This window comes from Mustela nivalis (genome assembly GCF_964662115.1).
Source record: "Mustela nivalis genome assembly, chromosome: 1".
Lineage (NCBI taxonomy): Eukaryota > Metazoa > Chordata > Mammalia > Carnivora > Mustelidae > Mustela > Mustela nivalis.
The window spans coordinates 3,155,981-3,181,661 of NC_139020.1; the positions used below are offsets into that span (position 1 = coordinate 3,155,981).

The 25,681-nt window shown below is 54.8% G+C and overlaps 2 protein-coding genes across 17 annotated transcripts in view; one reads left to right on the forward strand and one right to left on the reverse strand.

Moving 5' to 3' along the window:
- SLC37A1 (solute carrier family 37 member 1) overlaps positions 1-25,681 on the reverse strand; it is a 70,575-nt gene that overhangs the window by 35,780 nt on the left and 9,114 nt on the right. For 2 of the 16 annotated variants that reach the window (XM_082720585.1, XM_082720596.1), the window contains exons 1-5: positions 22,429-22,557; positions 17,741-17,964; positions 8,366-8,447; positions 1,615-1,747; positions 861-939 (exon numbers count right to left, since the gene is read on the reverse strand). In XM_082720585.1, coding sequence (XP_082576711.1) covers positions 861-939; positions 1,615-1,747; positions 8,366-8,447; positions 17,741-17,796 — 350 coding nt within the window. In that variant the 5' untranslated portion in view covers positions 17,797-17,964; positions 22,429-22,557. Of the gene's footprint in view, positions 1-860; positions 940-1,391; positions 1,748-8,365; positions 8,448-17,740; positions 17,965-21,694; positions 22,558-22,922; positions 23,048-23,465; positions 23,632-25,681 lie in introns of those variants that run through there. The other 14 variants (XM_082720593.1, XM_082720582.1, XM_082720597.1 and 11 more) reach the window with 13 other exon arrangements.
- Positions 19,347-25,681, forward strand: part of RSPH1 (radial spoke head component 1) — a gene marked incomplete at its 5' end in the record, with an annotated part of 40,469 nt that continues 34,134 nt past the window's right edge. Inside the window, 2 exons of the mRNA XM_082695175.1 lie at positions 19,347-19,441; positions 22,371-22,878. Coding sequence (XP_082551301.1) covers positions 19,347-19,441; positions 22,371-22,878 — 603 coding nt within the window. The remainder of the gene's footprint in view (positions 19,442-22,370; positions 22,879-25,681) is intronic.

Consider the following 25,681-nt stretch of genomic DNA (forward strand, 5'->3'; position numbering starts at 1 on the left):
GCAGAGGGAGACGCACACTCCGCGCACTCCCCGCTGAGCAGGGAGCCCATTCCAGGACCCTGGGATCGTGACCTGAGCCGAAGGCAGACGCTCCACTGAGTCCCCCAGGAGCCCCATTTTTTTTTTTTTTAACCTGGCTGAACTGATACAACGCCGGTGTTTAATCAGGTAATCACCTGTCCTGGTACTGACACACTACTTCCACCTTCCCAGGTCCATTCAGAATGGGGTAATGATCACACGGAAAGATGCTGGAGCGCTCTGCGGGCCAGGCTCTGTTCTGAGCGTTCGTTGGGTCCTCACCACGATCCTATCAGTTAACTACCGTTCTCTTCGGTTCACAAAGGGGAGACTGAGGCCCACAGAGGGGCAATGACTGGCCCAAAGCCGTGTGAGCCAGTGCTGGAGTCGGATTCATTCCCAGCAGCAAGCACAAGGAGGGCGGTGAGGCACCCTATGGGGCCGCGCTGGGCAGCGGGGAAGAAACTGCTCTGATGTTGGCAACCATGTGGGCAGACGGCAGCCCCGGAGACCAGAGGGGACGACGTGCTCCGCAGCATGTCCCCGGGGGCGACCAGCACCCCGCCCCTGGTGACCACATCGTGGCAGGATTCACTGTGCATGTGAAACCCCAGGGCCCTGAGCGCCGTCCCTGGACGGTCCGCCCTGATCAGCATACTACTGGGCCATCTACGTAGGCAGCTTTGCAGTGGCGCCCCGACCAGCAGGGCACCCTGCACAGGCCGGCTTTCACTTTGCCCTCGTCCGTGAGAAGACACGGGAAGGGAGGTGACCTGCGGACGCGTTTTGCCCCAGAGGGACGAGAACCATCAGGGGACGGAGAACCCCAGCAGACCTACCTCAGGTACATGCCGATGGCGTAGGCGCACAGAAACGAGTAATCCAAGGCTCCGAGCAGCTGCTGGTAGTTGTCCTGGTCTACAGGGGTGAAAATCAACAGGCAACAGTGAGCACCGCTCACTCTGCACCCAACACTGGTTCGCGCTCCGGGGCAGGACAGCCCAACACACACGTGCCCTGTACGGTAGGACAGTGCACTCAGGAGAACGGGGCTGTCCCCAGCACAGAAAACCTGGGGAACACCCGGGTGGCTTCTTGACAGAAGGAAAGAAAGTCACCATGTTTTCAAACAGTCACTAAACAAACATGGGTGACAGGAGATCCCCACTCGTCCCGGAGAGCACGTGGGGCATTCACTCTGCCTCCCGTGTGGGTCTGGCTGCTCCTTGGCCGCCCCAGGCCAGCCCCAGGCCAGCCCCTGGCCAGCCCCTGCCCCACGCCCCCCCCACCTCCGGGGGTCTCCCTGTTGTTCCCAGCTTCGACATGGACAAAACACAAGTGATCCGCAGCAGGCCCCCCAGGCCGCGAACCTGTCAGATGGCAGCGGCTCTGCACGCAGGGAGGGCCAACTGACAGGACACCTCTGTCCCCGGAGAGGCAGTCACACTCAAGAAGGTGGTTCCTGAGGCTCAGACGGGGCAGGCCCGGCGTCCAGCAGTGCCTAGTGGCCCAGCCGTGGTGGAGCCGGAGGACAGGGCACTTCCGGAACCCCCGACCCCAGCGTGCACACGGGGGGACAGACGGAGAACTCACCGAACGGGGCCCAGCTACAGTCCGTCTCATTGTCTGCTGGCTGGTGGTGGGGCGCGCCACTGGCTTTCTGGTTCCAGCTGTTGAACTGGACTTGCCCCTCGTGCAGGGTAGCGCAGTATCTGTGCAGCTCGCCCTAGGCCACCCGCGGGGGTCAGAGGCCAGAGGGAGAAGGTGTGCTCAGGGCAGGCTCCGCGGGCTCACAGCAGGAAGCCTGCACATGGCAACACTGTGCCCAGGGAGTGAGGCCCCATGGGCGCGATCTGTCTGCAGGACCCAGAGTGCCTGCAGGGACTGAGGCTCGTGGGGCCCTTGGCCGTGGCCAGCCCTGAGCACACACACAGCCCACCCAGGCCTACGTGGGGCCCCCAAGACGAGTGTCCCGCGCAGCCATGTGACAGAAGCCGCCTGCTGCCGTCCCGGCGCCCATAGTGGAAGCAGGGACTCTTCGTGCTCAATGTTGACAACCCAACCCTGCCCAGCAGAACGCGAGACAAGCCACGGGTCCACGTGACGATGAGGACAGATCTTACAACCAAGGAAGCCTGACACGGTGCCCACGGCAGGATGTCACCTAATGACAGAGGACAGGGCACACGGAGCCTGGACCTGGAGCTGGAAGGGGGCCAGACCTGAGCCCAAGGGATGACTGGCCAGGCGAGCATGTAAATGTTCGCCAGGCTAGATGCTGAAGGTCCGTGGACGTCGCTGTGTGCAAATCAGATACCTCATCCAGAGAACCAAACAGCAGGGGCACAAGGCCACCAGCCCACCCAGAGAACCAAACAGCCGAAGCCCACCGAGCTGTCCCCGGAGCCAGCAGGCAGGCCAGGGGCAGGGCGCAGGGGAGCGGGAGGCTCCGGGGCTCTCAGGGCGAGTGTGAGGCCTGAGCAGGCCACTCCCACCCTACCTGTGTGCCCGCCCACCGACAGGGCTGCCCCCCCCTCACCCACAGAACGCGGACTGGAGATGCCAAACACCACGTCAGCACCGCGCTCGGGACGGGGTGCCCCGTGAGGAAAGGTGGCCGTTGCGGTGGGGCATGGGGGTGCCAGGAAGGGCTGGAGGGGTGGTCACTGGAGACGTGCACAGGGGACACGGGGGGATGCTGAGGAGAGGAACCCCACTTCCGGAAAAGTGCCACATGATGGCTCGGGCCCATCTTGTTCTGGGGGAACCTCCCCGCACCTGCTCCCTCCCCCGGGGCTCCCTGCCACCTGCTGAGCGTTTTCTGGGTTTCTTTACTCCAAGCTGCTCTGCTCGCTCGGCTCGGAGGAAGCAGTCCTCCAGATGGGAGGACAGAAAGGAGGCGTCCTCGAGGTCAGGGAGGGGCCCTTAGCAGGAGCAGGGGCCCTAAAAGGGCGTTCCTTATTGAGCCGCCACCTGGGAGACAGGGGGCTTGGGGGGCACCAGCAAAGCTGGTCCCAGGAGAACCCCTCCAGGTCAGGACACATGCAGTGGGCAAAGAGCCCCACCCCAGTGCACCAGGCTCGGGGAGGGGAGTGTGGGGGCAACCGGAGTCCTGCCCACCACCTTCCCTTGCCCACACCGTTTCTTCGGGAGGGAGTCGCCTAAGAGGTTGATCACCTCCAGGCAGCTGCCCTTGCCAGGGCTGTGGTCAGCCTGGCCTGGACGCCTCCTGGTTTTGCATGGACACACGCCACGGAGAGCTGGCATGACCCACGGGACTTGGCCACTCTGTGGTCCTGTGGCTTTGGCACCCTCGCTGGGCGTTCTGCTAGAATCCAAACACTACCCTAAAAATCAGCAAGGCTTGCTTTACAGACTCGGTTCAGTCTTTGCTAAATAGCTTTCCTCTCGCCCTTCCTGCATTACTTCGAGCCCCTCTGCCCCTGCCGGTCCTCCGGGGCTCGCCCAGCTGATGTCGCAGGGAACCCGGAGGGAGGCTGGGGAGGCCGAGCCCCTCCCTCCCACGTGCCCCGGGGAGTCTCCCATTTCCCTGTCCCCTGATTCTATATTTAGCTCCTCTTCCTCGCCTGCAGAAGTCAGCCTTTCCCCGAGCCGGACCCTGTGCCTCACTGTCCTCCTCATTCACTGCCCACGAAGAGAGCTGCAGGCGGGCTGGCGGGGGACCTGCCCGCTGAGAGGGGAGGTCCCCACGTGGGAGCAGGGGAGGAGGCGGCTGTGGACCCCTGCTCCGAACACGGTTTTCACATGCTCTCCCATCAGGTCAGAGTCCCAGGAAGCAGCCGTTGTGAGAAACAGCAAAGATTGGGAAGGATCCCTTCTTTCGGAAACAAGCAGAAAAGCGATTCTGGTTTGGTTTGTCCTGCGGTAAGCGGGCTCTGAGCTGGGACACCGGGGCCAAGGTGCTGTCTTCCTGCCTCCACCATCCCTGTGGGGACTGCTCCTCCCCTGGCCTCTGGCCCCTCGGAGAGTGTGGGGACTGACAGCCACCAGCAGCGGTCCCCCACTCGCAGCCGGCCCCTCCCCCGCCCGCCCTGACAGCAGGTGGTCACTCAAAGCTGAGCAATCGGGAGCCTACCCGGCGTGGAGTGTGCCAGCTACACGATCCTTGAGGTCGTCTTGTCACCGTGGGACCCACGGGGGAACAGCAACAACAAAATACAGAGCACAGGCCGCGGGGCCCGGAAGGTGGGGCGGGAGAGGACGGTGGCCGCAGGACGGAGGGCCACAGCGAGCAGCCCCGGAGAGCAAGCAGCGTGGGCGCAGGCGAGGGGCTGCGGAGGTGGGGGTGGGGAAGCAGGTGTGGGCCCTGGTCCCCCCGCAGATCCCACCCAGCCCTGGCCCTGCTCCCTGCCCCACCAGTGGGCAGCGAAAGGGAACCACCCGGGACCAGCAGACAGCACGGACCTTCCGAGGCATACACATCCGCGCAGCCGCAGGCCACGTCCTTAGCGGAGCTACCTGGAAGAAGGCTGCTGTGTAGGCTTGGAACTTGAGCGACATCGCGGAGCGAGTACTAGACCAAAACCCCAGCCCGCAGGCACTGGGGGTCTCCAGCCCCCAGAACCATAAGCAGTAGATCTCTGCGGCTGAGAGGCGACCGGGCACAGGGCCGGCGGCAGAAGGACCAGACGGCCGGGACTCACCCACAGCACGACCCACGTGTGGTCAGGTGCCCCGAGGGAACACAGGGGCCACGGGACCGCAGTGCAAACACACCCCCACCGGCAGGTGCACGCCGAGAGAGAGGAGAGGTTTGGGCTCAGGGCCGATCTTTCAAAACCAGAAACCTTTAATACAGACTTAAGGACACCTTAACTCTTCTTACTCAAAATCCTTCTTGGAAATCTTTCTGTGTCAAGTGGTGAGGCTGTAATTCTTTTTTTTGTTTGTGGTTTGCTTATCTATTTACTTGCTGATATACTAATTTATTTTTTAAAGCTTATTATTGTTATTATTATTATTGTTATCTTTTTAGGAATCTCTACGCCCAACATGGGGCTCAAACTCACGGCCTGGAGAGTGGCACATTCCCCCAAGAGCTGCAGCCCTGCACGTCCACCAGCGGCGCCCGGCTGCCTTCCCGCCCCCGCCGCCCCTGCTGCCCGTGACCGGGGCTAGCGCGCTGCGTCGGGTGTCCGGACGGTGGATGTGAGGCGACCCAGTGGTCCTTTCGCCGGCCTTCACGGGCACTGGCAAGCTCGCCCACGGCTCACCCAGTCTGGCGGGATTCAGGCTCCTTGTCTGTGAACTTACGCCCCTCCCCCTCTGGGGTCTTCCCTCTGCTTTGCCAACTTCACACCCCTCCGACGGACATAACTTTGCTCGTGGATTTTTACTTATTTATTACACTTAAATCTTCCATCCACCCATCCATTTTTGTAAGATAGGGATTCAACTCCGTTCTTCTAGACGAACAGCCAGCCGCGCTCACACCGTTTGCTAAAGATGCTCCAGTTTTCCCTCTTCTCTGTCCACCACGCCGTATTTCCTACTCCCTTCCCCTGACCTCTCGGTCTGTTCTCATGCCGTACCATAAAAATTTGATTGTACTGGCTTAAAAATGCTATCTTTTCCACACTTTCCTTGGACATTTTGCCACATAAATTCTTGGGCTGATTTTGTTCGGTGCAAAAGGCCTGCCGAGACATTCTGCTGCAGCCGCCTTCATCCCGGGACACTGGCCTTTCTAGAGAGCAATCTTCCCACCCAAAGCCGGGGTGTGCCGCCAGCGGTCTTCCATCTGTCATTGAGCATTCCACAGCTTCCGCCTTCCGGGCTCTGTGCGCCCAGAGAGGACCGGGCGCTGACACTCAGACCCGTTGGGGTCGCCGTTCCCGCGGGGGGCACGGGAGGCCGGGCTGGGACGGCAGGTGGAAGGGAGGAGGGCTGCGCCTGCACCCACCGCCGCCCGGCCCATGTCTGTCACCGCCACCTTTGTTTCCTTTTTGCTACACCACAATGTCGCATGTCACGCCACTCTTTGAATGTCATTGAGGGATATAAACTGTTTTATAATTCACAACCACCGGTGATCAATTCCAGGTAAGCAAATACATTTTCACTTTGTTTTGCTTCTCGTGTGCTAGCGAATACAGACTACAGATAGTTCAAGCTATTCCTTGGGTCACTGGAATCATCCGTAGCTGTAGTTTTATAAGTAAGACGCGCTAAGCATGTCGAAGCTTTGTGAGGCGTTACAAAGTTGAGGCTGACGTTTGTAGGGGGACGTCCGGATCGATCTTAGGAGACTGTGCGTGAGGCCCATCCGTGTCCAGGCACAACTAAGGCGCTAAGTCGGGAAATCTGTGCGTGGGAGAAAATCGGGCTGCCGGCCCGTGGGCGTGTTTGAGATCCTCAACGCCCTTCAGATCCCGCAGCTCAGGGCTTGAGAGCAGAGACCCTGCCCAACTCACCAGACCTGGCACCGCCCTGCATGAGGGGACTGGGCCCCCGAGTCCCCAGGCCACTGTGAGGACTCTGTGTCAAACGGCGAACAGGCCACCCTGTCACACCGCGGGTCACGACAAACCCTGTGACCAACAGATGCTTTCAGAAGGGCCGGCAGGACCCTGCCTCATCAAGACGTCCATCATCAGTGCGCCCCAAACTCCCAACAGGGACACTGGGAGTGCGCCCTACGGCAACGCTACATTCCTTCCTGGCTACGCGAGGCCCCTCACAATATCACATCGAGTCCCCATGTCCTGTCCTGTGACGACGATCCTCCAACAGGCAGCCCGCCTTCCCCACACCACCTGCGTCCCCGCAGAGCCTCTGCCCCCCGGGCTGGGGCTTCGTGGTGAGGGCCCACGCTCCATCGGCTACTCCAGGCGTCCACCCCCACATCCGAGCTCGATCCTGAAACCCCAGCAGGCTCCCCAAGCACTCCCGCTCCTTCAGCCCCACGGCGCTTGCTGGGACCTCTTCAACAATCTCCTCCACTTCTATCACTTGCCTTTCCTTGAGCTGTGCGTGTGTTTCCCTAACACCGAAGACAGAGAGTGAGTGGTGATATTTAAATGGAGCAGCTGGGGCGCCTGGGGGACTCAGATGATTGAACATCTGCCTTCGGCTCAGGTCATCATCTCCAGGTCCTGGGATCGAGCCCCACATTGGGCTCCCAGCTCAGAGGGGAGCCTACTTCTCCCTCTGCCTCTGTCTCTGCCGCTGCTTGTGTGTTCTGTCTAATGAAGAAATAAAATCTTCAAACATAAATAAAAAAATGTGGTGGCTAGTCCTTGGAACGATTTTAGAGTGCCTGGCTGGATGCATTAAAAGCCCGCTCTCTCTTGTCTCTCCTTTGAAAACCACATTTTTAAAAGTCTGCAAACATTTCCACAGCCATTAAAACTTGGTATATCAAAAACCTGAGAATTCTGCAAGTGACGCGAAGGGCACCGAAGGTTCCTGCTTACGCGAGGTCAGCGAGGTCCTGCAGAACCCTCTGCATAGACGGATGCTGTTTTCAAGTCCCCTGGGCATTACTAGAGAAGGGGGAACACAAAACTGTCCACAGGAGCAACAGCCTCATTTGGCATTGCTGCTCCCACCGGCCTGAAGATTGAGAGGCCGGCGCTCAACCACGTGGTGGGCATGAAGGAAGCGTGGCTGCTGAGGTCAGAATTACAGCGCTGGATCCGTGTCCCTGCCCACGACTAGGCAAGGGAGGGGGCAGTCTTTGGCACTGGACAATTTCCTTGTTCCTTCTACAATCAAGAGTCAACAGCCTACAGCCTTTTGAGAGTTTATAGGCAAAATGATGTCATTTCTAAGAGGGTAAGAAAACGACCTGTTTCTTCCCAGTTGTAACTGGCTATTACAAAGGCTTGTCTACTTTAATCTTCTTTTCTCAAAGTGTAGTTAAATGCCTGCTGAGCAACTTTCTGCTCTCCCGTCACTCAAACAGAAGCTCGGGGTTCTCAGAATAACAAGAGAGCCACCACCATGGCCAGACTTAGAGGACAGCGATCGTAGAGGCACTTCGGGGAACAGTTTAAGACAAGATGTATTTGGAGGGAAGGTCACAGAGTAAATATTTGATTAAGCTTTAGAATTCTGCAACTGTCAGTTACTACAACTGAAAGCATATTACCTCTAAAATGATAAACCCTAAAAGCATGTCCAAGATTTTTGTTTCAGAAAAGAGAAACTAACAATCAAAGCAGGATAACTTGTTTCTAAAACCACCTGTTTTCTCCATGGCCCCGCCCCCCACCCCTTCTCCTGCCCCTCCCCCATTCCCGAACTGGCTCCTCAAGTAGCTACCAGCTCTCGGCAGAAACGACAGGCAGGATATGAAACTGTGCTTTTTATGCTTTCTTACCTTAACTATGCTGATAGGCTTTCGGGATAAGTGGAAACTTGCATACAGCAAAAATGTCAAAATAAAAATGAAGGCTCTGTACCTGCAACACAGAACGGAGGCAGGGATGACATAAGTTAATACAAGATGTATTAAGATTACATTGTATCTCCCTTGTCTCTGGAGACCAACCTAGAAAATGTTGCCAGGGCCGATGTCTGAGAATGATGAGAAAGTCCTGCCTGCGCTCTCCTGCGGGATTTTTTTTTTTTTTTAAGATTTTATTTATTTATTTGACAGAGATCACAAGTAGGCAGACAGGCAGGCGGGGTGGTGGGGGGAAGCAGGCTCCCTGCGTAGCAGAGAGCCTAACGCCGGGCTCAATCCCAGGACCCCAGGGTCATGACCTGAGCTGAAAGCAGAGGCTTTAACCCACTGAGCCACCCAGGTGCCCCTCCTCTGGGATTTTTATGGGGTCAGGTCTCACACTGAGGTCTTTCATCCATTTTGAGTTCATTTTTGTGTGTGGTGTAAGAGAGTGGCCAAGTCCCATTCTTCTGCATGTGGCTGTCCAGTGTTCCCAGCACCATTTATTGAAGAGATGATCTTTGTCCTGTTGCTATTCTTGCTTCCTTTGCTGAAGATGAGTTGCCCACAGAGTTGAGGGTCCATTTCTGGATTCTCTGTCCCATTCCACTAACCTGTATCTGGTCAGCAACTGTGTCTGGTTCTGTGCCAGGTACTGTACTGCTCTGATCGCGACCACTCCGTAGTGTATCTTGCGATCTGGATTGCGATTCCTCCAGTTTTTTCATTTTAAGATTGCTTTGACTGTTTGGGGGTTCTGTGGATTCACACGTTTTAGGATTGTTTGTTCTAGTTCTGTGAAAAATGCTGTTGCTACTTTAATAGGGACGGCACTGAATCCGTAGATTGCTTTGGGTAGTACAGACACTGTACAGATATTTGTTCTTCCAATCCATGAGCACGGGGTGCCTTTCCATGTCTGTGTCGTCTTCAACTTCTTTCATCAGGGTTTATAGTTTTCCGAGTACAGACCTTTCACATCTTTGGTTAAGTTTATTCCCAGATATTTTATTGTTTTTGGTGCAATTGTACATGGGATTGTTTCCTTAATTTTACTTACTGCTGCTTATTAGTGTATGGAAATGCAACACACTTCTGTCTATTAATTTTGTATCCTGTGACTTTACTGAATTCACTTACCAGTTCTAGCAGTTTTTTGGTGGACTCTTTTCAGATTTTCTATAATAGTATTATGTCATCTGCAAACAGTGAGAGTTTGAGTTCTTTACCAATCTGGATGCCTCTTACTTCTTTTTATTGTGTGACTGCTGGTGCCAGGACTTCCTGTCTATGTAGAGGAACAGAGGGGAGAGGGGACATCCCTGCTATTTTCCTGACCTTCGGGGAAAGTTCTGTTTATCCCCACTGAGTGTGATGTTCTCTGTAGGTTTTTCATGGAAGGTCTTTATTATGTTATGGCATGCTCCTCTAGACCTGCTTTGATGACGGTTTACCAATAGATGTTGGACTTGTCAAATGTTTCTTCTGCATCTACTGAAATGATCAGATGATTTTTATACCTTCTCTTATTGATGTGAAATATCACATTGATTGTTGAATACCGAGCTACCCCAGCATCCCAGGAATAAATGCCACTAGATTGTGACACACGGTTTTTCTTATATTTTGTTGAAGACTTTCGCATCTATATTCATGAGAGATATTGGTCTGAAGAGGTAAAAATCCTTGAAGAGAGCACATACAGTACTTCCTCTGACATCAGCCCTAGCAATATCCTTCTAGATATGCCTCTTGAGTCAAGGGAAATAAAAGCAAAAATAAACTGCTGGGACTTCATCAAGGTAAAAAGCCTCTGCACAGCCAAGGAAATAACAAAACTAAAAGACAACCTACAGAATGGGAGAAGATATTTGCAAATGACATACCTGATAAAGGGTGAGTATCCAAAATCTATGAAGAACTTCAACCACTCAACACCGAACAACTAACAATCCAATTTAAAAATGGGCAGAGGACATGAACAGACATTTCGCCAAAGAAAACATCCAGATGGCCAACAGACACATGAAAAGATGCTCACCATCACTCATCATCAGGGAAACACAAATCAAAACCACAGTGAGATCCCACCTCACACCAGTCAGAATGGCTCAAATGAATAAGTCAGGAAACAACAGGTGTTGGCAAGGATGTGAAGAAAGGGGAGCCTCCTGCACTGCTGGTGGGAATGTAAGCTGCTGTGGCCACTCTGGAAAACAGTATGGAGGGTCCTCAAAAAGTTAAAAATGAAACTACCGTACTATCCAGTATTGGCACTACTGGGTATTTATCCCAAAAATACAAAAACACAAATTCAAAGGGACACGTGTGTCTCTACATTTATAGCAGCAGTATCTACAGAAGCCAAGATATGGAAGCAGCCCAAGTGTGCACAGAGAGAGGAATGGATAAAGAAGTGGGATGTGTGTATATACGGAATAGTACTCAGCCCTAAAAAAGAATGAAATCTTACCATTTGCAATGACATGAATGGATCTAGAGAGTTAAGCGAAGAATGTCGAAGACAGACAAATACCATATGATCTCATGCATATGTGGAATTTAAGAAAGAAAAAAAATGAGCAAAGGGGGAAAAAGAAAGAGAGACACAAACCAGAAACAGACTCATAACTCTGGAAAACACACTGACGGTCACCAGAGGGAAAGTAGGCGGGGGATGGGTGAACTAGGTGATGGGGATGAAGGACCAAATAAATAAAATACATACATACAAAATAAACAAATATTAAAATTAAGATAAATAAATAAGATGAAAATACATACACACATAAACAAACAATACCTTGTAACTGTATTTTAAATCATCTTATATGTATATTAGTCCCTCAATCCTATATCAATTACTAATCCTATTTGCAACATCACCATAATACATTTAAAAATTTCACCACTTTTGCTTTGTGCAAATTAAAACTGTTTCAATACTTATAAAAACATAACTACAATCAAAGAGAGATTTGGGACACAGAAGGTGAGCACACAGTTCATGGAGTAGACACGAAGAAACCATTAACTGGTTAGTAAGAGCATGAAGTACAAATTTCCTGTAAGCCTGTATCCTGGGCATTTAAGAGCACATCTATTTTTTACTTTGAGCTTCTGTGCAACTTTTTAAGAAGGACACATGCAAGGCAGGAATATAAATATCTCACTGGCCTCCATGAGAAACTTGGTGACCAGAGACACGCTATGAACAAGGCAGATGGCGGCAGAAAGCCTGGCCTGAGGCCGGGTGCTCTTCTTGGTTTATGCAAAAGCAGCCCCAGAGCAAGACTGAGGTGAATCAGAGACTAGAGAAAAGAAGACCCTGGGCAAGAAGAGAAAAGTTCATTCCAACGTCCAAGCTGGAACCCCTCTCTGGAAAAGCACTTTTTGGGGAAGAAAACAGGTCAGTGGGAAGAGAACTTGGCAAGAGAGCAGAGCAGGGGCCCTGCCAGGAAGGCAAGGCTGGCCCCCACTCCTGAAATACCTGCCTGTTTCCGGCCTGAAAAGGCCAATGACTTTCGGACAGAGAGCCCACCCAAGTGGACAGTCACCTACGGCAGAGGTACGGGCAGCGGAAGGGCACAAGGCAGGGCTCCAGCCCTGCAGGGACCCCGAGCTGGTCCCACCTGGGCTCAGGGCCCCCTTCTGCAGTCTGCTCAGGGAGCACGGACGAAATTCTGGGACCAAGTCAGCCCAGCACCTCCCAGATCAGGGTCCCAGAGAAGAATCGAGGCCTCGAGGATGCTGCATGACCCCGGGTCTCAGGTGTGTTACGAACCAGGAAAATGTGAATGTCATTGTCACCCGGCTAAGGATTTTGATAGAGTGACTTGATTTCAATGGGCCCTGGGTTCACACTCTCCAGTCTCTTCCCAGACATAAACAGAATATTCTATGTACAAGTAATCGATCCTTATTAAATATGCGTATTAAGTAGGATAAATAAGCCTAGAAATAAAGAGCGCTTGTGTGTGTCCAGATCACATCTGAAGAGCCCCAGGGACCCCGATGCGCCTGCAGCCCTAGAGGACAGTCTGTCTAGCTTATCCAGACTTAGTGGCCAACCTGGGCCTCCACCCACCACCTCTGGGCTGCTGCCTCCTTCCTGGAGATTCTGAACCAGAAAACCCTCCTTCTGTGGAACCAGTGTTGGGGTGGACTCTGGTGCCCCGACTTCTAAACCGGCCTTTCCTCCCGTCCTTTCCTCTTCGTTGTGACACAGGATTTGTGGAGGGGAAGAGTCAGCATCCCGGGCTGACGGTTCCCTTCCGGAAGGTCTGGAAGACATTTTACTTCCACGGGATTACCTGGGGTTATAGGACCAAAGTCCTACACAACCTTCCTGATTGCTTTTCCTGGCCTGTAATTAATTCTACCCTCATTTTCTGTCTTCCTTTATGCTCTACGAAGCAGGACTGTGGATGATTGTGACCGTCCACTTTGCACTTGGTTGAATCCTGTGCCCCCCCAAATTCAAGTCCAACCGAAAATCTCACAACATGACCTTATTTGGAAATCGAGTCCTGGGGATGTAATTAGTGAAGCTGAGGCCATACTGAACCCACGTATGACCTGAGACCACACGAGATCTTTAATCCAATGACTGACATCCTTCCAAAGGCCTTATGGAAGATACAGGGACAGACAGGAAGACGGCAGCGTGATCACAGAGGCAGAGCCGAGATAAGGAAGGCCAAGGACCACCCGGCACCCCCAGAAGCTGGAGGAGGCAGGAGGGATCCTTCCCTGGAGCCTTGGGAGCCGCGCAGCCCCACCAACACCTGGGTCTGGACTTGCAGCCTCTGTCGTGTCTGGGGCTGTTACAGCAGCCTCGGGACACGAATGCAATCTGATACTGGTGTTTTTGTTCAATGTCACATTTGGGCTTGGAACAGGAAACATGTACAATTACAAGGGAGCTACAGAACCCTCTGATTCTTCCACCTGCTAGTACTCTGCGGTTCTGTCTAGCGGTGGCCTTATTTGCATCAATCAGCACAAGAACGGTGCTGGGGTTGATGCAAAGTTTCTAGCAAAGCAAAAGTGCATCTCGGCAGTGACAGCACAGGCCCGGTGTGCACCTCAGAGCCTCGCAGACATGGTCTCCAGCCTTATGTGTGCTCCCGGACGGCAGCCTGCTTCTGCCCGAGATGAAGGACACAGCGTCTGTTTCCAGCTGCAGCGGTACTCGTCGGAGTCGTAGGCCAACGGGGGAGACCAACACTGTAGAGGACAGTTACTGGGCGGTAGGATCTGGCATGGGAGTTTGTCCAAAGGCGTCCTTAACTTGGGAACAAGGAAACCACACAGAGCTACGATGGGACACCTTCCCAGAGCATCCTAGACACAGACGGGATGTCAGAGATGCTGGCACGGACCACCTGCTCAAGCGGCCCTCTGCCCCAGCGACCCATGCCCAGTCTGCCGTCCAGGAAGCGGCGCTTCTCCCCTCTGTGTAACTAACACGGAGTCTGTGGAGACACACGTGGAGCTGACACGGGCATCCTGTCCCTCTGGTCTCCCCTCGCAGTGTCTGATCCCGAGGATCTCAAAGGGCGCGGGCCTGGGGGTTGGGGAGCTGCAGGCATCCCCTGGGGGCGGGGCTTCCTTTCTCACCCTCGTGCCCGCACTTACAGCCCTGCCGCTCTGGGGTTCTTGTTCTGTCCATCGGACTGATCCACCACTAGCATCATTTACTTTAAATCTCAAGTCCCTCCAGACTCGGCTCGTCATTTCTGGTACGAAGTAGTCCTGGCTCCTCCTACCGCGCCTGCAGTCCAGTCCTCACATCGGTCCGGACTCCAGGGTGCCTGGGTCCCTCCACGGGAGACCGCACGCAGAGCCTGAGACCCGCGGAGCCCGACACCCAGCACCCAGTGCTCCCTACCCTGAACGCCGCTTCATCCAGGACCTCTGAGCCCACTGGGTGTGGTACATGACTCACATGCATCACACAGCCCACACTCAGACAGCACACACCACACACACACACACACAGCAAACACAGCAAACACACACACACACAAACACAACACACCACATATACACCATACGTATCACATACATCAAACACAACACACATGCACACCATACACACACCACACACCAGACATGCACAAACACAACACACATACCACACACATCTAACCAACACACATCACATGTACACGTACCACACATGCGTGTGCACACACACACACCACACATGCATCAAACCCACGTGCAGAACCACATGTAGCTATTTCTCTCCCGGTCTTCCTGATACGTTACTTCCCGACCAGCCCCTCCTGCGCCCGCGTCTGTAGCCACTCACCAGCAGCGAGACATCCTCTCCCCTCCGTGCTAACAGAAGAGCGTTACTGAATCCAGTCCTGAGGAAATACTAACTAGACACCCCAACAAGGGACAGTCTATGACAGAAATGGCCGGTACTCTTCAAAAATGTCAAGGTCATGAAGGACAAGGGAAGGCCAAGAAACAGCTTCTGACTGAAGGACACGGAGTCCCACAGGACAATGGAACACAACATGTGATTGTGGACAGGGTCCTGGACCAGGGGACACAGGACACGACATCCTGGGACGTTGGCTGCTGTGACTTCTGATATGGACCGTGGATTAGATCACAGCATTACCTCACGTTAAATTCCCTGATTCTGACCTTCACGCGCAGTTGTAGGAGAATGTCTTATCGCTGGGAAACACACACCAGCATATTGAGAAATAAAAGGGCATGATGACTACAACGGACTCAAATGATTCAGAAAAATACGTGTGTGCGTGTGTGTGTCACACACACACACACACAGAGGGTGGAGGGAGAAGCAAATGGGCAGAGTGTGCAGGTGTGTCTGGGAGCTGAGCCCTGGCCCCAGCTGGACTGGCCACATTCAACAGTCCCTCTACCCAAGGTTTACTCTACTCAACACTCAGCACCCCAGGACAGAGACCAGTATCCCACCCTGGGCCCCAGACTGCCTCCTGGGGGACGTGGGCCAAGGAGAAAGGTCAAGGACACAGAGCCTCGGGGGCCTCAGTCCCACCTACTGAGACAGGGAAACTAAAGGAACCCCATAAAAAACGGCTTTTCTCACTGCATTTCCAGCTTCGGTTTTTGCTAGACCTTTGCCCCCCGCCCCTTACACATCTGTGACAGAACAGATAGCGTCTGTCTTGCACATGAACACCGAGGAGTTCATGACTTCTTCAGAGTTTTCCAGCACAGCAGATGATCTCTAAGGAGTGACCGGGGGGAGTCATCTTGAACTTTTCCAAAACCTTGGACTCACCAAAACCCCCGGCTCCAGGGCACAAGTGACTTCCGGAGGACAGCTCAACACTGGCTTTGTTCTTGGGTTACTGAGGAGGCACGGGCACCAGACCACCGTCAGTAAAAACCCCAGGCCCCAAGCGAACATGACACGCTCTCTTTCTTCCCTTCTGAGTCTCCCGGACGCGCTGTCTGTATCCACACTCTCTCTGTACCTTCAATAGACTCCGTTCTTACTTCCTCTCGGTTTGTGTCTGATTTCTATCCCGCCTGAGGCCGAGGGCTTTCTTGGCTGGTCCTCCGGGGCCCTCCTCTGGGTCCCAAGACCCAGCCAGCCCGCTTTAGTCCCACAGCTGCGCACAAAGGAGTCAGGTCCCCAAAGGAAATCAAGGTGGTGTCAGCAAGGGCAGTGCCCACTGGGAGAAAGACATCACCAGGCCTCGGAAGGAAGGTCCAAGCTAGCTTTCTCCCTCTGCGGGGACGGGAGCTGGGATCTACAGAGTAAAGGCCAACGAGCAAGTCCGAGGCAGAGACGAAGAGACATGCTACACCCTTGTCACCCAGAGTGCGGTCTGCGGACGCAGGGCACCCTGTCCCCTGGGAAATGCAGCCCTCCTGAGGAAGCATTCGCATTTTAACAAGTTCCCAGGGGAGGATGCACAGGCAAACTCAAGTGTGAGAAGCCCTAGGGCCTCAACCTGAAAAAAGGAAAGGAAGAGAAAAGAGAAGAAAAGAATGAATCTGTGCCGCACAGGACGTGGGGTTCTTTGTGATATTCTTACAATTTTCTTCTGTGATTTTGGAAACTGTATCAAAACAAAGTTACAAAACAGACAAGGAAACTGAAGGGAAGCGCCCACTAGAGGAAAGGGATGTGTCTACAGCTGGCGACCAGGTTCCCGGAGACGAGAAATGAAACGACACGGGAACCACTCTGGGAGGGACGCAGAGGCCCTGTGGGTGCCACCGACCAGCAGGGGCCTGAGACGCAGGAAAGGGTGTGAGGGCCACAGGTGGGCTGTTGGGGCAGAGATGAAGGGGTCCAGGATGCGGCACTAAGGCACAGAAACTGCTCTGAGTGGAGGGAATCTGAGTGCCTTTAATTTCTAACCTGCCCACAAGCACAACCACCTAGAAGAACTTAAGTGCGGCAACCCCCTCCCTGGGAGCAGCAGGGCAGACACTCTTCTTGCTGGAAAGGAGAAGCACCAGCAGCCACCTAAAGAAAGGCCCACAGCACTACCTTATCTCCCGTCTGTTCCCATAAGGCCCGCTGAACCTTTCTGAAAAGTCACTTGTTTTTCCCTTGTCCTCCTCCTCTTCCCTTACTAAGATGGCACAGAAGCCACCTGAGTCACATTTTTCTGTAACCTCCCCTGCATATGTGATCACATCTGTCTTTTGTAGTTTAATTTGCATGTCCCCAAGGAAAGAGCCGAAGAGGATAGAGGAAAACTTACTCCTTCCCAGTAGAGAGCAACAGGAAAGAGAAACTTCTGGGCGGGTGGGCTCCGGGACGGAGAGGCTGGCTCCAGTCTCTGCCCTTGCCCTCTTCTTCCTCTAGGGGCGTGAGATTCCTGCCCCAACCGTGAGAAGGGCTGTCAGGGCATGCGACGCAGCTTGGTCTCGAAACAGGAAGCGGTATTCTGGTCTGCATCTAACTTGTTTAGCCTTCATCTTCTCTCAGTAAGTTCTGCCCCAGCTAAGCCACTCACCGGACTCAGGGTTCATACACTTATCTCCCCCGAAGCCACTTTACAATCCTGCCCATAGCCAAGGGGCGTTTTTCCATGGACACCGCCATTATTATAGAAACTACTGAAAACCACGAGGGAGTCCTAACGCTATCTGTCACGGCCAGAACCAAACGCAGAGGACAGCTTAGCAAAGTTCCTGGTCAGACTTTCCAGTGTTGATAAGCCATTCAACAGAAACCCAGGGACGCCAGGCATCCATACGCGTCTGTTATGACGACACTGGCCGTGCGCGCACCGCCACGCAGCACCGGGCCACGGACTGAGCGCCAGCACTCACCACTGATCCCGGGAGAACGAGACGATGAAGCGGACGCCTGGGGGCAGCGGAGCCATTTACGCCGCGCCGACCCCGGGGCTCTGGTCACAAGAGGCGTCGTGCGTGGGTTACCAACCCGGGCTCCAGGGTCTCTCTGGCCCTGCAGCTCCCGCGGACTGGAAGGCGCACCGAGGTGTCCTGCTGGGTCGTGCTTGCCCTCTTCCTTCAGGCAGAGGCTCGGCTCCCTACGAGGAGAATGAGCAGTGGAAAAGTCAGGTGTCCCGGCAGGGCCACTGTGGGAGTCCCTGGCAGATGTAAGGTCCGGAGTGGGTGTCGGCCGGCCCAGATCAAAGCTGGGCTTCCAGCCCCACACCGAAATCCCCCCAGGAGAGCTACTGGGGGAGGCAATCTGCCTGCCCTCAGGGACAGCTTGTTCAGAGACCACAGACACAAACTCCACGTGGTCTGATGATGAACAGAGAGACTCCGAGTCCCTCCCTCTCCATCCGGGAGACATCCAGAGATCCTCCCACTCGCTCTTAACCACCACACTCTACGGAACGAATACTAATATTCATGGAGACCAGTCCGTGCCCAGTAGTCATACCGTGTGCTCAATTACCAGAGCATGCCAGGCAATGGGACAGGCTCGACTCCACCCCCTGTGGACCAGGCCACGTCCAAGCCATGCTAACAGAGAGACACAGAGGCCTGGGCGAGATGGCAGGTCGTCAAGCCAATCATTTCACTGTGGCCTCGCGACTGAACTGAAATGCACCTTGTGCTGTGGGAAGGTACCCAACTGTCCACCAGCCTCTTGATGCCTCATGTCCTGGGGAAGGACCCCATTCCGAAGCCAGGGCTGATGGCAGAGTAAGGCGGGAAGCAACGGCCAGGGAACCCTGAGAGCCAAGGACGCCCAGCACAGCAGTTAGGCCTGGTCTCTCATCCCAAAGCCAACCTCAGGACACATGACTTCTCAGTCTATCCTCGATGCTTGGCCACAAGGAATCTTTTGGACCAAGGCCTTAGATAACACGGGACCCAGCGCATGTAGGAGCACGGCCTGGGCTGTCTTAATACTTACTGAAAATTCACAGTTACGTAATTTGTTTTTTTTTTAAAGTTACTTTTGAGTAAACATTCATCTCAGTTTAAAGCTGCTGAAATTTATTTAATGTCTCCCAACAACTTCTTTGGGGTTACAGACAAGCAAAGCAAATAGCTCCACTAGAAGGTTCCAGCTACATTCCTAAGAGCCTGGGCACCCCCCCCACCCCCTGCCGGCTGACATTCTGTCCCTTCCCCCCTCCACACATGGTGACTTCTTCAGGGATTGCCCTGCACACTTTTTAGTAAAAAAGTCAAATTCCTTGCTGCGTTTTCATCCCAGGACCCCCAGCCCTGGCCCTCCCCAACCCCCTTACAGCTGACCTTGGGCTGGCTAATCCCAGGCACATTACTTCAACTGTCTGTTTTCTTGCTGTCCCTGGCTAACAAAATAGGGATGGTGGCACCTACATTTTAGGGTTCTTATGAAGAGAAAAAGAGATCACCCACGGCAAGCCCTTAGCACTGGGCCTGGCGGGCAGAAGCAGCTCAGGAAAGAGCAGCTGTGTTCCGGAAAATGCCGGAGAGCCAGGGTGGCGCGCGGCCGCCCCATTCCCGGGACTTAGGTTCCAACCGGGCACAGAGCGAGCACTCTGGAGACATGTTAAACCGGTCTCCGCAAATGCTTCAAAGATGTTTTGGCTCAAAATCTGGATTTAAAGAGTATTTCACTAAAACTCCATTCAAAATGTGTGGGCTCCTGTCCGGGCCTCTATATACTCTGAGAAACAATTTTGTGACCGCAGAGTAAAGGATTTAAATTTTACAGTGCCTGAAAAGGGATGGCCAGAGTCCACTTCCTTCCTCTGTCCAAACACTGCTTCGCTAGGTGTGGCTTGTCTAGGAATATTCTAGATGGTATTCCCCTCTGAATCAGTCAATCAATAAACCTCGATTAAATAAACCTGTAATTTAAAAAAAGAAATCCAGAAGGCCCTGGAAACCAGCAGGGGAAGAAAATCTCAACTTCTTTTTAAAAATAATTGAACGGTCTTCCCCTGTGAAATGGGTGAAGGCAAGTGCTATCACTCTCCTAGAAGTAAAGGTAGGGATTTTACACGTGGGATGTTAAGAGCTCAACTGAGTGAGGCTCCTTCCTCCAGAGCCAGGCAGTGGCCCCTGAGAAGCACGAATTGCATAGAGAGCCGTGGAGCCCTGTGAGGTCCACCGGCAGGCCCGGCACTCCCTTCTCAAGAGGACCAGCGGCTTGCCCCATGGGCGGGACACTGCGCAAACTCAGGTCCAGACTTTCTCAGCCGCACCCACCCTCTTCTCTTCCTCCGGCCTGTCCCCTGTCCTCCGGAGAGCACAAGGGAACGAGGCGAGGCACTTGACACCCTGCGTTGAGCACAAAAACCCATTGCATAAAAGATGATGTACTCTTTCTGATGAGGGAGCAGGAGGCTGGCTGAGGACAAAGCAAAAGCTGGCGCCTTGCACCCCCTCTTCACCCTTTCCCCTCCATAAGTGTAGCATCCCTCAGGCCACCCTGACTGCCATGAACAGGAAGCAGAGAGTTAACTTGCAGAGCTCACAATCCTGCTAGACAGGAGTCTCCCTTGGCTTATGAATGTCCTAAATCTCACTAACAAAGACGATTGATAGCAGGATTGTGACACCCCACCAAAAAGTCTCCCAAAGATCTTAATGTTAAAGGCTGGTCTAAAGACAACATTGATCCAGCAGCAAGGGCAAGGCCTCCGGCAGGCCTGGAACATCCTGGCACCTTGTAGGCCCTCTTTAGCATATGAAAACTCCACTGAAACCTCCCTTCCCCTCACCTTCCCCCAACAGCAGGGTACATAACCTGCCATCCCTCACAACCCGGGGCAGCAGCTCTTCCTGCCCACGGGTCCTGTCCCCGTGCTTTAATAAACCACCATTTTGCACCAAAGAGGTCTCAAGAATTCTTTCTTGGTCATCGGCTCCGGACCTCAGCCCACCAAACCTCACCCAGGTTCTAGAACTTCATCATTTCTGCTGGCCGCTCTTCGTAGGGTCTCCAAAAGTCACTATTCCCGAGAGAAGTCACACCCTCCAGAGTCATTCTACCATCGGACGGGGAATTCAGCTCCCACCCACCCCCCAGAGCAGATCAGTCAAACCTACTAACAGGCAAGGTTTTATAACCACCTTCTGAAAGCACCCAAACCCCCGCAAGTAGATGAGGAATGACCCGAGGCAGAGAAGCATTCCCGGGCTGTGCCCTCGGGCCGGGCCGTCCGTGCGTGACCTGGCTGCCCAGGACGGCTCTGTGAGCTCCTTCAACTGAAAGGGTCTTCCCGGAACAGAGCGCTGTGTAAACCTCAGCAGCCCTGTACGGATGTTAAATGAGCTACTCAAAGAGAGTTTTCAAAGTGGATCTTATTTTAAGGCAAAGTCGGGTGGAAGGTACACTTCCCCCCAGAAAGTTACTTCTTTTTTCTGCAAAGAGAGAGAATGGCACGAGAGGAGGAGAATGAAGACAACTTCCTTTCTAGAGAAAATACTTTCTAGGGCTTTGATTTTAAAGGCTCTATTCCCTACGAAACATGACTGACAGTGCCCACTATCTCTTTCCTGGGGTTTAAACACAAAAAGAACTTCTCTCTCCGCATCACCTCCTCTCCCCCACCCCCAACCCACTGAATGTCAAAGGTGATACACAAAACAGACCCTGCCCGTAGGGGTCCACGCCTACATGGGAAGACACTGAAGGTCTGGAGTCTTGACCTACAGGGAGAGACCCGGGAAGAGACCCTTAACAGTTACCAACTCAAACAACCTCCCCAAATCTCTGGTCCCAGGTGGATGGCAGCCACCCAGCAGCTGGCCACCTCCCAGCCCCAGGAGACCAGGAAGGAAAGGCAGGCTTTGTAATTTCACCTTTAGAAATGCAAACCTGGGGCTGGAAAAAGGGCTTTCCGGTGTCCTCCGTTCAAATGCAAATCAGGACAGTCCCTCGGGGTCACCGGGTCACCAGGAGCGACTGCGTGGCTGCTAGGGCGGGGTTGCACCGGAAGGCGGGGGAAAGAGGCAAAAAGAGCCCGAAGGTTGGAGGTCGACAGGTGGGGGACTTTCCGGCGCTTTCCAAGCGATCCACAGGACGCTGTCACTGGTGTGGGCCAGGAGGCTCACGAGCCCCGGGAACCAGCTGCTCAGCAGGCAAACAGCCCAGAGGCCCAGAGCGCCAGCTCCCCGAGCCTCCCGGACGCCTTTCAGGCCGGCTCCTCCCCGGCGGCGGGTCCCCGGGAGAGGCAGACTGGGCGACACGCCCACGTCCCCGGCGCGCGGCGGCCAATGCGCGGGGCTCCTCCCGCGGGGTCCCCGCTGTCACCGCGACCAGGGCAGGGTGAGGAGGGGCGCCCGCGGGACCGCTCGGCTCGCCCCTGATTCCCCTTCCGAGGCAAGGCAGGAGTCGAGACTCTCGGCCCAGGCCAAGGCCAAGCACAAAGGCCGGCGGGGCGGGGAACGGCCGGAACGCAGGGGCCGCCGCCGCCGCGGCAGGTGCTGCGCGGCCGCAAACCCGGAGACCGGTAGGCCGGCGGCCCGGCGGGTGCAGGCGGTGCGGAGCGTCCCCGCGTCGCTCTCCCCGCTCGGTCCCTGTCCCCGCGCCTCACCTGCGCCGCGGCCCGAGCCGGCCGCCGCGGGCGCTTCCTGCTCGCGACTTCCTGGGGCGGCGCGCGGAGGCCCCGCCGGCCCTGCCGCCCCTTTCACTTTCCTGCCGCCGGCGGGGCGCTGGGGCCCGGGCCGCGGCGGGCGGCTCGGCCCTCCCCCTCCGGCTCATCCCCCCCCTCCTCCGATCCTTCCCTGCCCTCCCCCATCCCCTTCCCCGCCCCCCACCCCCGGCCCCGGGGCGCGCCGGGGTCCCAAACAGCCCCAGGGGCGCCCCCACGCGAGTGGCGCTGCCCGCCCGCCGGCTGCTGGGGCCCGCAGGCGCGCCCCCCGCCCCGGCTCGGCATTTTGGCGGCGGACCCGTGTCCCTCGCACCTGCCGGCGGGTTCGCGGGCATTCACTGGCTTGTTCTGCACTGGCCGACAGGGAGCCCCCCTGGGCCCTTGGCCCTCAAGGTAGGTCTTACCAATAAGCTGCAAAGCCACATGGTAGGTCTTACCGATAAGCTGCAAAGCCACGGGTCCCTCTGGAAGGCCCAGCGCTAGAGTGGGGGTGCCTGGGACTGCTGGCCTTTATTCCCGCGGTTCCTTCTCAAGGGTCAGAAATCCCCAAACCAGTGTGCTCCTGAGTGAGAAGGGGCCCATGGACAGGCTCTATTGAGCCTTCCCGAATCACACCTGTGTGTGCATGACACGCAGCTCGGAGGGGTCGCCTGGAGAAGCCCAACCTGGCTCCTGGCACCTGCGACTGGGGCCCTGGCTGTGCCCTCATACAGTTCCCATCACCGCCCAGGACCACTGTTCTCTGAATCCCACTCTCACTGGGGCCCACAGTTGTCCTTGGGCAGACCCCAGAAGGGGCCGCTTATATTCCCACAGGCACCCACAGTGGACACAGCTCCCTAACTGGGCCCAGGCAGCCAGCTCCCAGAACAGCACGACCCAGGAAGAGCAAAGGGAAGCAGAAAACACGTTTTGCAGAAAAATTCCAGGAAGGAGGCCGCCCCTGGTTAAAAGTAATCCGAGGCCTCACTGTTACTTGCCTGGAGGTCTGTAGGGACAGTGGGTCTGGGCACATCGGTAGGCCCTCCCCAACATCTCCCTCAGGCCAGCCCTGAGAAGGTTTCCTCCTCCCCTGTCAGGCCTCACCGTTTCCCCTGGGGCCCTGTTCAGTTCTAGAACACTCTGCTGTCCTTTCCCATTCGCTGAGTTGTGTAGAAGGTGCCACTTCTCTGGTTTTGGTGGTGGTGGTGGGTTTTTTTTTTTTTTTTTTTTGAGAGTGTGCAGGGGGTGGGGCCGGGGGAGAGAGAATTCCAAGTCGCCCCCGCCCCCCCACCCCTGCTGAGTGCGGAGCCTGATGCTAGGTGGGGCTCTAACCCAGGACCCTGACCTATGACCTGAGCTGAGTGCGACACTTAACCTTAACCACTCAACAAATGTCCCCTTTGGCTTTTGAGAAGTCTTCTCCGTGCAGAAGGGAAACCTGTCAGCCTCAGGGGGCCCCAAGGTTTCAGCCACAGGACACCCGCTGGGCCCCCCTCCTCCTGCAAGTGAGATGGCCCCAGGCCTCTCTCCTTCTTTCTCCCTTTGGCAGGGTCTCTGAGGGCCAGTTCCTTCTGCCCTTCCTGACTCTCCGTTCCTGGTGATCCCCAAACCAGCCCAGCCTGGCTCACATCTCTCCCCACACGGCCCCTCCTCTGCTGCTCCCAAGGGCATCCTGGTCTCTCACGGAAAGTGTGCCCTAGCTCTCCCAGCCCCGGGCGGGCTCCTCCTCAGACACCCACTCTCCCCGCTGCCCTGAATTGGCCTCCAAAAGCAGCTGGCATCCTGTCATTCCTGATGAAACCCCTCACGGTGCCCCTGGGTCCCGTGGGAACGAGACCTGGTCCCTTCGTAGCCAGACAAGGCCTGACCACGCTCCTGCCCCGGCTTGGGGACAGCACTGTCACCTCCAGGAGGCGCGCTTTCTCACACACTGCCGGGTCTGCCCTGCCCGCCCCACCTCAGCCTCTCCGGCTCCAGTAGCTCTGTCCTCTCATTTCCTGGGGGCCGCAGAAACCCGTCTGTCCTGACGGACCACGGTGACTTGGTCCTAGTGATTTCTGAATCTCGCTGGGGAGATACTCAGGCCATGCCCTGACTCGGAAGGCAACAGTCCGTGCGCAAGCTGTCTCAGAGAACATGGTATTTGTGTGGCATACTGTGGAAAACCAGAGGGGGCCAAGATGGTCTACAGATTATTTGCCAAAAGTGTTTGTCTTTTAATTTTAAAAAGGTTAAAGTATTCATCTTTTATAAAATACTAATCTTTTATATGATCATAACATCCAGAAAATATAGTAAGGGACGTAATAAATTTGTACAAAACTTTCAAATAAAACAGTTTGCACTTTGAAATGAGAACCTGCGATTGCTTCGAGGAACATTCCAGGCTTTACGGTTAACATGACTGCACACAAGCTCAGGATGGAGGGGACAGCTGGCATGTCACCACTGAGACACTCTGTGCCACTAGGTAACCTTTTAGAAATTTTTACAAAAGGTTTTATTAATTTATTTGAGAGAGTGTGGGAGGGGCAGAGGGAGGAGGAGAGAGGCAATCTCAAGCAGATCACCCCGCTGAGCACGGACCCAGACGCGGGGCTCAATCTCATGACCCTGAGATCACGTCCTGATCGGAAATCAAAAGTCAGGCAGCGAACGACTGAACCACCCAGGTGCCTTAGGTGACTCTGACCCTGTTTTTTTTCAATCACAAATTTTCTAACAGTTGAAAAGATAAAGAATCTAATGGTTCTTCCTTTTCTTTCATTGATTTGTGTAATATGGAAATTTCCTGTGAGAACAGAATGAATGAAGCTCAAATTTTCCAATCCAGTGGTTCAAAGTCCTGACAAGGTGTGCAGCACCAGAGGTGGTGTGCCCTGAGGCTGCCACCCACGGACACAGGCCTGCCGGCTCCAGATGGATGACCCCAGGGGGGCCAGATGTGGAGCTGTCAGCTGAACACACCGGGCCTGGTTGGGGGGCTCTGCTTTAACCGGAAACGTCCATGCCTGCTTTGACTTTGTTCTGATGCTATTTCGGGAAAAGAGGAACAGACCAAATGCGCCACGTTGGTTCTTAGCCAGCAGGTGTTTACTGCCCTTCGGGGCCAGGCACTGAGGCGTCGGAATAACAAGGGGCCTTGACTTTGCAAAGTTCACAGAGCAAGAGCGTGCAGCAAGAATCGGCTGGGCCCCTCGAAAGGAAACTCATG